The sequence below is a fragment of the Epargyreus clarus genome, unplaced genomic scaffold (genome assembly GCF_041222505.1).
Source record: "Epargyreus clarus isolate Ecla_fem2 unplaced genomic scaffold, WU_Ecla_fem_2.2 ptg000026l, whole genome shotgun sequence".
Lineage (NCBI taxonomy): Eukaryota > Metazoa > Arthropoda > Insecta > Lepidoptera > Hesperiidae > Epargyreus > Epargyreus clarus.
This window is the reverse complement of record NW_027332233.1, coordinates 16068646-16084577: the sequence shown is the minus strand read 5'-3', so window position 1 is coordinate 16084577 and position 15932 is coordinate 16068646. Positions and strand designations below refer to the sequence as shown.

General features: G+C 35.4%; 1 protein-coding gene across 16 annotated transcripts in view; it reads right to left on the bottom strand.

Annotated features, from left to right (window-relative positions):
- The window catches only part of LOC140753589 (uncharacterized), a 105545-nt gene that overhangs the window by 26103 nt on the left and 63510 nt on the right, over positions 1 to 15932 (bottom strand). For 6 of the 16 annotated variants that reach the window (XM_073088304.1, XM_073088308.1, XM_073088307.1 and 3 more), the window contains one exon: positions 63 to 193. In XM_073088304.1, the coding sequence (XP_072944405.1) occupies positions 63 to 193 (131 nt within the window). The other 10 variants (XM_073088312.1, XM_073088317.1, XM_073088320.1 and 7 more) reach the window with 10 other exon arrangements.

Genomic DNA, 15932 nt, shown 5'->3' with positions numbered 1-15932 from the left:
ATGTTATCCCATGGTTGATATGCCCATCTATGTATATTATCATCAGGTAAAAATTAAATCACCTTATCATGATCATCGGTCTCCGAGTCGCTGTCGAAGGAGTCGAAGTCGTCTTCGAGAGGGAGAGGCGCGGGCGGAGGCGGCGCCGGCTCCAGCGACTCGTACAGGTGGCCGCTGTCACTGCTGTCGCATTCTGAAGACAAGAGAGGATTGCTGTTAGAATGGAGATTATTTGTTTTGACAACCGGCATAGTAAACATATTAAGTGACCCCTAAATAGGAGATCTATTTGAAGTCATGTGCAGGTGCGTTGCTGTCCTACAATACCCTTCAAACTATAAAGGAGATCAGATATGCTGGAGCAATGACCACAGCCACATAAAGAGCTACCAACTTTTGAACTTTCTGTTTTTTTTTTAAAGTACATGATAAAATTTTATGACTATATTATCCCAATAGATCAGCAAAAAATTTACAGGAATGTTTCACTTGTATGCAAAAGTTCTGGATGTAAGCAATATTCTAACTATAATATTATAAATGCGAATTTGAGTAAGTTTTTTTTTTCATTTCTACACTTTCACGCCTTAAGTACATACCCAATTATTATGAAATTTTGTACAAAGATTGTCAGGGTTTTAGAAAAGATACCTTTTATATCAAGAAAAGTGAGTGCAACCGCAGGTAAAAGCTAGTTTCTCATATATACCTTCATAACAGATAAGTGAAAAACCAACTCGGTTTTATAGCTTTTAGTTTAGGAAGGAAACGAGGAGAAACTCGACTTCATCAATGTGTTGCGTAAATAAAACATCTCGGCCCGCTTCCTGTACGCAAAACAAGTAACATTTTGTTCGCATCGATTAAACTGTAGTCATAATTTACACTTTACATATTGTTATATCGTATGTACTTTCTCATTCAGTTTCCTATATTGTATAGGTCATAAAGTAACGTTCGTTTCTACATAAGATTACTTTTAAGTACAGCATAACAATGAATAAATATATTTTATTACTTCTTTATGTATTTTTGCATTTTCCTTATCTACTTGAAACTTTTTATCTTTATCCTCTTTACCTTACGTTGTAGATATTTTGTATATGAATCGTGTAGGAAATTCATATACAGAAAATTGATTTTCAATATAAAAAGGACAGACAGCCTTACCAAACTCTTCAAACATTTTACCGGTTATCTATTCCATGTTTTGTCTACCTCAGATAGACATTAGACAACTAAGTCATACTCAAAATTGTGAAAATTCTAACTTAATTGGTAAAAACAAATGAGTAGATTGAGCTATTAATAACAGGCGATACAGAATTAGATCAATCTATCTAGTAGTAGGCCTGCAGCAAATCTTACAATTGTGACATGTAGGTCCTACATTTTTTCCTTGAAAACAATAATTTAAAGAGCTAATTCAAAAAGTAAAAGTTCCAAATGAGCTAATAAGTCGCCAAGGTCGATATCACTTATTACAAGAACAAGAACAATTTCGAGTGAACGCACCGTACTCTGTAACGTTTGCTTCATGAGGCAAGAGCACTGCTCGTGCATGTCGATAGGTTTCACAATCGTGCCACCGCGGAAGATCATTAGCATTTACATGTTTAGGAGAATCTTAAACATCTGCTTTGAATTATACATTCAGTCCGCACACGACACTAAAACTTGCCTCTAAAATGGATTATGTTCAAAACACTAAATTTATTTCAGTCTCCGTATTTTGTTGCTTACATTTAATTTATTATTTGTCTGAATCTAAATGTTAATAGCATTATACCACCAAAATGACTTTATATAGAATACGTGCCCAGTAAGTAAAGGTAATGGTGATAACACTTTTTTTGGTAAGACTGCGTCACTGTCACAGTCACTGGGTCCTGTCCAATCTATTTCTGATTTATATAAAACAGTATTATCATTGCTGGTTAGAACGTGGTAAGGTTAACTTAATTCAGTAGACTTACAAGTTACAATACAATAGTCAATCTATCTAATGTTTTGCCTACCAAAAATAGTCTTTTGACAATCACTCCATGTGTACATTAGCAATTGTCAAATTAAGATTTTTGCAAATATGTATATGTATGTTAAATTTGGATAATTTGACTATTAATATCGGCCGTATGGCAAGCATGCTAACTTAGCTTCCGTGGTAACAGCGAATGGCTACTACCCCGGAAGCTTAGCGAGCGTCTTATAGAACATCAGTCCCATTTGAGGTTAACCACAGTATTAAACCTTAGATTGGATTGCTATTTTAAAAAACTGGGTCGTTTTGGGTAAAACTTTTATATAAAGAAACACTGAAATATTCTACTAGGTGTCTATGAAGACAATAAAGATTTGTGCATAAAAATAAATAACAGATCGGCGTGAATGCTAAAACGGGTATAGAACGGGTATAGCTCTTCATTATTCAAAGATTTCTCAGGAGGATCCGTTTACTCAGGAAACCTAAGCGTCTAATGTAAATAATCAAATTGCATTAACCCACACGGAAACCGCAGTAACAACCACGGTTCGATATCGGAATATTACGGACGTATGAACAGAATTACGGAATATAGATAAGTGCATTCCATACAATTATTCTGCTATGGCTGCATGTTTTAACGGCACTATCAACGATTGAACGTAAGATAAAACTGCACGTGAAATAGGTAACAGGTTCATTTTTTGTATTTAGTTTTCAATATAAACAAATATCGAAATCATATCACACCAGTACCTATATTTATGTTAAAACAATCTTAAGTTACAAATAAAATCCGAAAATTCATGTACTTACGGCATTGATTGGAGTTAAAATATCATCTTTATATTAAAAGAATCCTAACAATATTAACTACTGCTTAGCTGTTACTTATGAATAATTTGCATTAACGATAGGAAGACAATGACTGTTGTTGGAGATGCATTAAGATAGTTCTTAGAGTAAATGATAAAGTCAAAGTGATGCTCGATGATGGAGAGTTTTGAAAGCCACTTTAGATAAGCCATCAAAAATGCTGCAATATTCGAGTTGTTGTATCGTTAAGTAAAAGTGGCTTTAAAATAACGTGTAACATGTATTCTAGTTACATGTAGCTGTAGTATCACACAGAGTGAGGTGACATAATTCGATCAATTTTGTTTATTGCAAACATTAAACATAGAACTGTAATGTACAAACGAACTCAGATTACAGTCTTTCTATTCAGTCAACTCTGTGCCGGAAATCGGAGAGTCTACGTCCAACCCATACATGCACCTCTATCTATACATAGCTAAGAAAACCAGTTAGTAACTCGTACTTGCGTATGTTCTCACGCTGAGTAAGATCCAAAGGTATCGTGTCGTGTCGGTGTCAGGTGTCGGCTGGACAGAGGCTAGATCGTCCTAGGTAGTGTGCACTGCGCAGTGAATGTTCAATAAAACATATTATGTTCAATGAAAAAGGATATGCACTAATGAACAAATGATTTAGAAACGCTGACATATATAGCTCCCAAAAGTTCAAATTATTACGACATTTAAAAGTTAAGTTGGTGTGCATTGTCGTTTAAATATTCCTTAGTTGACTCACTTGGCAGAACTCGGCAAAACAATCAACGTAAACCTTCGACTGTTTGATTCTTTGTTTTTGACTTTCCATAAACATTTACAAACCACTGTTGCCTAAGTTCGACTCATATCCACCGGACATGTTTCATATCCATCACCAGATTAGACAATCTTTGATAATATGAACCAAATTATAGATTAAATGTTAATTACCGATGAATGCAACGAGGTCCTGTATTTCAAACTCTCCATCTCTTAAAACTGTTCTGACGCTGAGCCACCACGTATCTTCCAAGGTTTCTATGAATTTAATTTTTTCTTCTAAGCTGGCCTTTTGGGGTTTAACGGGAAACTTCTTGCTTTCCTCATCGTTAAGGCTGTAGTACGGCGACTTGACACTGGTGTCGATGTACACTTTCGTCGGTGATGATACAGACACTAAAATAATGGTTGAGGGTCAAGGTGATTCAAGCTTAAGTAAATAAATTCGAACTTTACAGCATTCGGCATCCGATGTTACCGTAACGAAACGAATCATGATATTTGATGCGGATTATGAAAGAGAGAAGGTTATTGCCACTCGTTTAGAGTTGTAATGCTCTTAATAAACTAAGATTAATCTTTTTGATACCGTCGGATAAGACATGGTCATTGTCAATGAGGCAATTGTGAGGATAGTATAGAAAGTTGAAACGTTTAAGATTATATAATACATTTTGTTGAAGTAGCTTGGACATTGAGCAACGTAAAAGGGGAAACAGGTCAGACAACACATTTTTCTTTAGAACATTCAATGTCTCAGTAAGACTGAGTCACTTTCGAAAAGCGGTTTCACGTTGCTGTAAAGGTTTGGAGATATTTGCTGAATTAAGCTTTAAGCACCTTGATCCCCACAGTTCCTTCGAAAAGTCCGTGGCCTCGTCGGTGGGCCTACCCCACCGTTCACTGGAGGCCTCTCCGCTGTCATTTTTCACCATTTTCTTATTTTCATCACTTATCACTTCACTTTTTCACTGTCACTTCCACAAAGAGCTCGATTCCTATTACCAGAAAAAATATTTAAAAATCGGCAGTATTTTTTTGTCGTATTTTGTGTCGCTCGTTCAAATCTGTCAAGTAATCGATATGTATTAACAACCGAGATGACCGAAAGGTTCGTAATGATATTAAACACTATTCAGCGAAGGAAAAAACGAAACCCGACGCCGGCAGCTGCGTCGCCTCTCAGGGTCAACCGGTACGACCGGCGCGGTCGCCTCTAGAAACGCGAACTGATTATTTTTTCGATATCATAGCCACGCTTTGTATATTGTATATAAAAATAAACCGTAAATCTATTCATACTGGCTATTGCACTTGGGGTGTTTAGAATCGTATAACTTGCCAACCTTTGTGGTGAGCTAATCGTGCAGTCGTTGTTGTAGAGTTTTTGTCAGCCAGTTTCTTAGTTGTTGCGGCATTAAGTGGATTGTGAATTGATCTACACTCAGTCGATACAATTCAAGTTCGCAAATTGAAAGTAATTGATTTATATTTGCTTCAAGTGTTATCGAAGTGAGTGGATTTACTTTTGTCATTTTGTTATTTGGCGAGGACGAGACGAGTGTCGAAATTTCAGGCAAGTGCGGTTTAGCATTGACACGTTTCACAAATACGAAGCGTTTCACACAGCTCATTAAACTTATCAGTTTGCTGAAGCAGTTATGGTGTGGTTGCAAAACACGAGATATGAATGCGCCTATCTGTACAAACGCGTATGGCGATGGCGTTGCAATCAGAGCATTGCGAGTTGCAACACAATGACGGTCTAGCGCATAATCTGTTCCGTGGCAGAACGGTTAAATCAATTATTCATACTTCTAGACTCGTAGATTTTACAGCCATATTTATGATAACGCTGAGGAAAATGTTCAAGGTTTTTATAGAGAAAATTTCTAAAGCTAATACGAATTACGGAGTTACGAGCTTGAAATCAATCTGCTTTAAGTACCACAACGTTCTACTTTAAACAGAACATGAACATTTGTTGTACTTACTCGTATGTGTAATATAATAAGTATCTGTAAAATGTATTGGTCACTGTCGTATATGGATATTATGACCGAACTCAAAACTGATGGATGATGGGAAGTATTATCTAATTGAGATGGATCCCGTGTTATTGTTCCTGAGGATTAAGTTGGAACGCCTCATAATAGGATTTCTGCTTCAAAAACTTTAGATCAAACATCAGGTTAAACCACAGTTATAAGGCAAAAAATAGGTAAGGTGGTGGTACCGTCGCAGTTTAACCACGAAGAGTTCTACAAGCACAAAAAATGGCGGCTAGCGGTAACCCTCCTTTGTGCATGATACGGTGCTATACTTATCTAAATCTTCGTTCAGAGACACGCGAGCGCTTTCTAAGAGCTTAAGATAGAAAACGGAGACAATACTGTCATTGTTTCACTAACTAGTAAAGACTACAAAGAACATAAACAAACAACATTTAAAATACAAGAATACTGAGATCTTACTTGATTTTAAGGTACAAGTTATGTACATAACGATCTTAGTAAACATACCGCTAAGGATCTTGTTATAAGTAAACAAAGGTTTTTGAGGTCATGGGCAATCATGTTAAATATTAAAGTATTTATAGGTGAAAACTAGTTAGCAACGAGTAGGTTTCAGTTTATATGACTATTATAGTATCGTCAGCTGACATTACATTCCAATTTCGAGCTCATTAAAATGCATCGCCGTCCCGCGATCTATCTGTTTCAACAAATCTCTTTGCAGTTAGGTTGGAGTATTTAATGAATGTCGATTAACCGAACCAGGCGACGTTGTACGGTGGTACTGTGCATTCCGTTGTGGCTGTGTCATTGTTACGACTTGGAAACTTGCGGGTTGAGACGAACCCTCACGGATGTAAACTGTATTAACATTTCATTTGATTTATTTCTTCTTTATGGATCGGTAAGCTTCGCTTCATGATACACTGAGCACTCAGTTTTACAAATACTAATTGCAACAGCATCATTAAAATGAACGGATGTAATCTGTAAAGTTACTCATATTGTTTAAAATTTATTATTACTCCGATATAATAACTAGGTTTGGTTTTTAAAATAGGAACAATATTTATAGCATACAGGAAAACAATTAGGCTAAGATGATGTAAGACCCCGAACATTTTAATCTATAATTATTTTAATGAAGCCAAACGGCATTGAATTAATACCAAACTATATAAATTAAAACTGTCAAGATGTTTGATGTCCAAGGATGATAAGCTTATAAATTTCAATTTTAAACGAGTCTATTATAATTATAATTGCTATCATTATGTCCATATTGGTTGAACTTGAATACCCAACTTGTAGATATTACAAACAAGAGGTATTAGTATATTTTCGTAACGTAACGTGACATTTGTTAACTAAATTGTCATAATATAGTTCACAGCGAAGCACGATATTTGTTCTAAAAGGTAACCGACATGAACAAGCAAACATTGTATCTTAAATAGAGCGAAGTAGTGTAACGGGAGATAATACGTATTTGTACGATAAACGAGTACCTATTGGGAAGCGAACTATTACACTTGGATATTCATGTTTAAATTCATTAAAGTTTAAAAGTACTGATAGTAAATACTGAGAGGATTGTCGCTATTTCGCGACAATTCTTTAGTTGTTAGCACAAGATGACGTTTGTACGACACTTGAAGATTCAAACGAGCGAATTCACGTTCACTGTCGACTTTCAGCAATTATCACTAATAATACGTTGCTTTTTTTCACATTTCTGTTAAAACATACACGGCACTTTCACTGTTTTGGGGCGGCGCGCGCGGCGCGTCCGTCTCGGTGCGCGGGCGCAGGGCAAACTTGCGCGCGCATGCCTCCCTCTCCCACGCGCGAGCCAACTGTAGCAGCCGTGGGCGCACCTGAATCGCCATTTACGTACCACCCTTCATAACATGTCTCATATTTGTACACTGACCACAGAACAACGACAATATCCCACGCAATTGTTTCGTACACCTTAATTTGTAAATTTTGAATTCTTTGTCTGTCAAAAAGTTTTGTGTTTTGCTACGTAGAATAACTGGTATATAATGTTTCTTTAAATTTTAGTTAGAGCAGATTTCTCATAGTATTATTCGCTGCATTACAATTCAAGTCTAGACAGTGGATAGTCTAAAACAATCTTATTGAATCGCAACCACATTTTAGAAAACTGGTCCCGGCAGACCGGCTACAATCTAGGGCGATACTTCATCTGAGGGCAATAAATTTTCGGATCTGACTCGACGATGATTAATTAAATTAAATTGATGTGTTTAATAGATGTGATTGTAAAAAGACTGGATACCATATAGCGTTCTGATTAGGTTCTAGGAAAAATGGTTTACAAGCATCTTCTCAATCCAACACAGAACAAAATGTATTTATTTCGTTTTATTTAATTTCTGTAATATAAAGGCATATAAAGGCATCATGAATGAAACTATAAATGGATAACATAACATACAAGTATAAAAATTGGACGACAGCATTCGGAAAGGGGCAACTCTTATCTAGCGCATCAACACAATTAATTTAGTCTACCTTTCACGACCAAACGACATTAAATTGCGTAAACTTCTGCAAAATTCTTGTGGCTTGTTAAAACAATAAGAACATTAGGGGTTATAAACATTGCTAATGGCAACGGATCGCGTTTGTGACGTAATGTTAACTCTCTTACAACTGGAGCAGATAAATAATTGATCCCACGTTCGATTTCATCGGCATTTTCATTTAGTTGCACAACACATGCTTTGGGATTTACACATTTGTCAAAGACGAATTCTCAAGAGTACCTAGTTTTGTAATAGTAAGAAGTGTTAGATCGATAACACTATGACTATCTTCATATCTCTTCTTTGTTTTCTTCTCCAACCCGTCGACATCGACTACTGAATGTGGCCTGAGGCTTTGTTACGTTTTTTCTACACAGTTTTCTTGATTTCGTCCTTTTTTATCTAACCTCTCATCACCCACCGGTAAGTGGTCTTCTTGCTTTTTGTGACCCATTCAGTCTCTTGTATGATATATTGGTGCAATAAATCATCCTTTTGCAATTATTTTATTATCAACGGCACATACTGCAGTAATTTAATGGCTGTGTGGCTTGTAGTATATGAGGATACAATATACAAGTAGGAGTTAAACACAAGAGAGGTACACGACACGTAGGTTACTAATGAGTACTAAGTAGGACGTTAGCAAAATCATCCCCTAAAGCTTCTTTATTAGTAAACTTATAAAATACAGTATGAAGTATCGTTGAATAATGGAACGAAGACGACTAATTAGAAAGCATTTCGACAGGGTCTCGATGCGGTCCGCATGAGCGACACACGGATTTTCCGTGATTGCTCAACCAAGGTTACCCGATAATCGATACTTGGTACTTCCCGTTGCCGTGTGCGATCGAGGACAGTGCATTATTTTATCAGTTTACATTTCTTGTGCTACAAGTGGATACTATCCATCTGATTTGAAATATGCAGTACCCCTTCCATAGACATACATCATATGTATGAAAGTCCAAATAAACAAAGAGCATGGAACATGGAACCGACGTCATACTCAAATAAACGATATTTGAGGATGACGTCGGAATACCTCATAAAAGCGATTGTACCTCATGACATCTTTCTAGCTCAAATTTGTTGTTCAAGCACATTACTAAGGATCGTTAATATAATTTTGTATTTGATTATGGCATCCGTAGCCCACGTACTCTGCATATTTGAAGTTGCGATTTTATTATTTGCATAATGACATGTAGAAATTAATTAAATGATACTTGCATTCCATCTGAATATTTAATATTTGGTTGATCTTTTCACTGGCGCGTCTAGTATAAGAAACTTTTCCTTGATCTCAATATGGTAAGTTGTATCTAAACTGTCACCTGAATTTGGTCAGTACGAGTATAGTGTAGTGCGTAATCGCTTGCATACCTATTCTTATGGTGGCCATAAAATTTAATTATTAAACGAGGACAATGTTTTTGTACATTTCGCATTTTTAAGCTTCAACTAACAAACTAAATTAAGACTATTTTGGAAATTCTAAAGATTGCGATATTATTTATCAATGAAAATAATCTAATTTAGCACCCATAAATTTAAAAAGTCTAGTTACCATAAACTAATAATTCGCAATCAATCTACCAACCAAAAAATATAAGGAATGTCAAGTCTTTTTTTTAAGGGAGAATCAAGGAAAACCTAAACGTACCGCGACTGTTGTTAAGTAAATATCGATATCATATATCATATGTTACATACACAATCACAAAAATACTTTATGCAGTGGTGGCGGCAGTATAGCATGAAGTAAGACAACACGTCACAATATATCATGAACACGGACGTAATTTGACTATTGTTGTATTAAGGTTCCCACGATTTTGGTCGCTGCGCGTAAACGGCGTTTTGTAAAAATTGCCCCGAAGATGTTACGTATTTTGGGATATAGGTCAAGTTATTTTCTTTTGTAATTTGACGTTTTGTTTTGTTAAAGTTTTTGTTCGCGTGGGTAATAGTAATATAAAGTTATGGCGAATTGTGCTTTTTCGCGTGGTAGAGATGGTAGCTGTCTAATTTGACTATTTTCACATGGAATTAAAATATTCGTTGTAATTATTGAAATAAAGGTCGTGTGCATATTTAACTTCCGTTACTACCAAACGTTTTATCTAATTATATTGAAATATTTACCATTTACTTCACATAAATTAAATAATAAACATTTTATTATTCACGAAAAGTCAATAGAATTTAATTGATATATTATTTTTAAACCTTTAAGCTGAATAACGATAGCCTTGGTAAAATAAGTAGTTAAACCTTGCCTAATTGTGATACTGAGAGTTAACTGAATCCGGAAGTTTAAGAGTATGGTCGCCAAATCTTAAGTTAAATCTGAAAGGTCATGCCTAACAAGGTCGCGGACAAACTTTAGTACATATTTATTTATGTAAAACTCGGCCGAGGGGTCCGAGGTTCAAATCCCAGGCACGCACCACTGATTTCTCAAAATCATGTGCTTATTAGAAATTATTTATCATTTGCTGAGACGTTGAAGGAAAACATCGTGAAGAAACCTGTATAACTGAGAAATATTAAAGGTATGTGAAGTCTACCAATTCGCACTTGTCCAGCGCGAAATGATGCATTGATGATGATGAAACAAAATCAACAATAGAACTGCTTCACGGTAGAAATAAATGTGACAGTGATATCTCCCCGGTTGAATAATACTTGTTGTACCATAATTATGATTTATTTTTCCTCGATAGGCACTTATTTTCTTAGACGGCTGTACATGTACGAGTCCGTATTGATTTCTCTCTATAAATACTCTCGCGTTACAGACGTATAAGGTTGAAAGGTTACCCTTAAAGGTGACCTATTTGCCTTCAGCTATTAGTAGGTCATTAAATAAAATCTATGCAAAAAGCCTATGATAAAACAAGTGATTCTTGGATCGATAAAATTATATAGTATAAAGTAGCTCCATGTCTACATGCTTCAGTAGTTAAGTTAGAATTATATATAAAACTTTTTTGAAAATAGGTGTGTCGTATAGTTTCTTTCATCGCATGTTTTTTTTTAAAATACCTTGCAAAGTTGTGGTAGATTATTTACGGGCCAGAAATAATTCTGGAAAGATATATTCTTTCCACATACGCCGTTGTCACTGACTAACTTAGCTGACACACTTGCAAGTATTTAAATACTTTGAATAAAATATCGTTTTGAATTTTCTATTTTAAGTTACATCCTTACACATGGTCTTTCAAATTTAATACGTACTCCTTTCTAAAAATACCCAAATAATGACCCTTATTCGTGTTACGTAATTGGTGTCAATAATAAACCATTTATGTAAATGAACCAGAAAGTGTTGCTTGGCCGTCAATTATCATTTCATAGATTGACACACCACTTTCTTTTCAAAAACATTAATGCATACAGAAAGACATTAACCAACTAGTTAAGTAGGTATATAAATATTCATGTGTCGATATATGACAAGGTGATAAATATAATATTTCACACATTTACATTTCACACTGCAATAAATTTGATTATTTTATTGCACCAGACGTAATCAAAGACATATACACACCCACAGATTGTCAGCTAAAACGAAAGTGTTTTCAATAGTTGCTAATCGTTCAAATTTCACGCTTTTTGTCAAATTTTAACAGACGTGTTGATTTACAATAGAGCTCACGGTGTCTTCTCCAGTTAACGCGAAAACAATGCGAGAAGAAAAAAAACGAACAAGTGCGAGTCAATCTCGTACATGAAGAGTTCCGTATCACAGATGTATGTATATATTAATTATTATTAAGATAGAGCAAACAGCGAAACACATATAAAAAAACGTTCTAGTATGGGTATTCGTTATAACGACCACAGTAACACACGTAAGCCGTTAAACAATGAAACATTTAAAAAAAAAGAACATTTAAAAATTACGGTTTAAGGGCTCGAACACAAAACTGCGATGCGACGCGATGCGAATTCGCAACGCAGAAAATTGCGATGCGAATTGCTGCGATGCGATATCGTGCGGCGTAGCGTCTCTCAGGGTGACCAACAACAACAACCACTGTGCGATGCGAATCAATTCGCAAGTTCTTGCGATGCGTCGAGGGAGCACGCAGATTTTTGCGATGCGACGTCGCATCGCAGTTTTGTGTACGAACCCTATGACATACGGCCCTATGGCAGACAGACGAATAACAGTGAGCTGAGCCTTTGTAATAGAGTTTTGTTAGCAGCACTCAAGTACGGAACCCTAAAAACTACAAGCGACACAGTGACATACCTACAGTGGAGAATGTCAGTTAACATTAAGAATTCGATTGTATTAATTTGGTATTAATGATGATACGACGCAAACACGCGATCTAAGAGAGATCTATAACGGATTAGTGGTTGTACAAGCGTGAAGAGTTCGATTTATGTTGTTGGGCGAGGTGGATTGACGCGTTCACTCAGCCACTTATTATAAATCAATTAAGTTGATTGCGACGTGCGGTTAGCCGTGTAGATTGAGTTAATTGTTAGCGATCTACAAGTTAACAAACGTTAGGTTAGGTCTAGAACTTAATGGGTGGTCGCTTTATGTGCTTTCGTTCTTCGCAAGGTATGGTATGCCTTTAGCTCCGGTTGTTGTTACAGATAAAAGTGTTCAAATATTGCTAGAAGTCATAATGTTACGATACGATACGATTTGAAAGCGTCTAGCCTGATGGCCAGCTTTTATAGCTTTCTCTACTTCTAATATTGGAGGGGCTTTAGGCTACCCACAAGGAGAGACCTGTCCCCAGTACAGTCCTCAGTATATTAAAAGGATTGCAAATTTACTTTTGTTATTTCAACAAGGTGAACAAAGTCCTGCCTTCAGTAATGACTAAGCCCAATGCCCATTGCCTACAAATAATCAATTTGTCCAATTTTGATCGAAATTTGACAATTTTTGCCAATTAGAAATTGACAAATTTAAACAATATGACAATATCAAATTTAAATATTAATGAATAATTGGATAGATTGAGTATTAATAACGGTTGTAAAATAAAACAAAAACAAAAAAGAAAACATCGTTGTGAACTAGTTACATAGACTCATCTCAAAGTTAAACAAGCATAGAAAATAATCAAGATGACACATTTAAACTGATTTCTACATCGCATGTCTACAGTAGATTATGAAAATTAATTATGTACATACTAGATCTTGGGCGTTTTTGCGAGATTAAGTCCGATTATATATTTCGCCGAGTTTCACTTCATCATTGAATGCAATTAAACGTTGCGTAATTGTTTGGGAGTACGGAAAGTAATTATCATACGTAATTGAAGTTAATCTTTCGAATGAGAATATAAAAGATACAAATAAATCTTTGAAACGACTAATTATATGCAAATTTAATTGTAGCTTAGAATTATAGTATAGCTAAATTTAATAATAATATTTTTGTTTTTGATATGAAGGTTGTTTTTTTCTGAATTCTTATTTATGAATCGTTCCAAAGTTCCAATTTTGACCAAGAGCCAATTTAAATTTTTGATTTTATGGGAGACTCATATCAGTCATGTTGTCCTATTTATAATGGATTTTCCGCAAGTAGAGATAGCTTAGTGGTAGGTATATATTTAACGGTGCAGGAGCGGGGTTTGAAACTCTGGATAATTTTACTTTCCGTCCTTTAACAATAGAAATGTCGCGAGGAATTTTAAGACATCTCTAAATCGCAATTAGTCGGTAAGCGGATTATGATTATGACTAAATCTTTTCTCATGTTGACCTTGGACTTGTACTCAACAGTGGGACATTATTGGGGTGGTGATGACCTGTATTCATGGTCAGTATTTATTTCCATATATTGTTATTTCAGCGCCACAAAATAGTTAAAACCAACAATTTTACGGGTAATTTACTATTACGTAGCACTTTTCAATGATTTCAAAGCGCAGTTCAATCAATTATGAAACCTCTAATAATACTTGAGCAATTCAAACGGCGAATCACTTCGAATTACACACATCATTTCATTGCATACTACCGCCGTGTAACCAGCTAAGCTAGACCCCAGTTGGCAACGATCATCGAATGGGTTGAAAGAGGAGACGCTTCGTCATGGGGTCTTCGAAAATGGTCAGGTTCCTTTGCAATGCTTGTGTTATACGGTCAAGGATGAGTAATATAACGTATACGTGAGAAAGAATTTGTTTTGATTCAAATGACACTGTGCGCGTCTGTATGGGTATTGTTACCAACGTATAGTAAATCCAATAGGATTCTTATTTATTTTTCGAGAATTATTTTTCATTCGGCTTTTACTTAGGTTGCTAAGTTTGATAAGATTCATAAATTAAAAAATAAAATAAATTGAAGCGAAAGTACAAATGTAAATGGCAGCAGCGACCACTTAACGACACGTCTACATACCTCATTCGTAATTATTTTAATTAAATAAAAAAAAAAAACAAAAAACAGTTCAATCCGCATTCTTAACAGACTTGCTACAAGAAAGCAATTATTTATTCGTCGCGTATATCTTATACATAAAATTCTCGTGTCACATTGTTAGTTACCGTACTCGGCCGAAACGGCTTTACCGATTTTCACCAAATTTTATGTGCATACTCAGTAGGTCTGAGAATCGGCTACTATCTATTTTTCATACCCCTAAGTGAGGGTTGTTCATTTACATGGCAACACAATCTAACCGGGTCAGCTAGTCTTTCTATAATAAGTAAGTATGTTTCAGGATTGTCCACAATTTTCAAACTATTGGTCACTGTATGTCAGGTATTTCTTTGTCAGCATTGTCACATGCCAGCGTCTGAAGACCTCGTCCCGGTGAAGGGTAGATAATAATCATTTATGTAATTGTTATTTAAACGCGCAACTAATTATATTCTTAGCTGCCTAGCTAGATGCTGGTGCCATTGACCGCGTCTGCGAAGTGACGCTGCAAGGTGCCTACTTATATTGTTTTGTCTCAATGATTCTTCCTTTAGTGTTTACTACCTACCGCGTGTACCGCGGTTTTACCCGAATAAAATACCTCATGATATTTATATGCCTATGCTAATAAGGAAATTCGGAAGTTTTGAAATAGTTGCAGTAATTTTTGAGTTTATTCATTACAAGCATATAAAAATACAAATCTTTCCTCTTTATAATATTAGTCTAGAAAAATCTAATTTTGTCTTATAAATATAAAAGTTTGTTATAAGCGCTTTGTAAGCGTTGTCTTGTAAGCTTATAAATGTTGATGTGTCCTGGTTTGTAGAGTGTGTTAAAGGAAAGGCACGAAGGATTTAAACTCAGGGGTAGCAAGGCAACCGTGACCGGAGATCAATTTCATTTGGAATTGATTGAGCGCCATTTTCCACCAAAATCAGGTGGACTATTTTCACAAAAAAGAAATATACCTACGTATCAACGTATTTCCGCTAGTAGTATTCGTACATTGGCATACAAAATATTGGAATATAGGTAGATATTTATCAACTTTAACTGTTAATATGTTATTGTAATACATCAAATAAATATATATTTCAAAGTCATTCATAGATTTGGGAGGAAAACTAAAATAACGCTGTATCATTAGTCACTAAAGTGGGAAAATTTGGTAAATACCAAATACCAATAAATACCAACAAGCCTTAGGTAGGTATATAGTTAAATATACTTAACAAAAATGGAATGTGTCATTACCACAACGTGTGTATTAATTAGTTAAAACTTCATTCAATAGTATAAATATTTATCAACGTAAAACAAGCATTCTAACCACAATCCA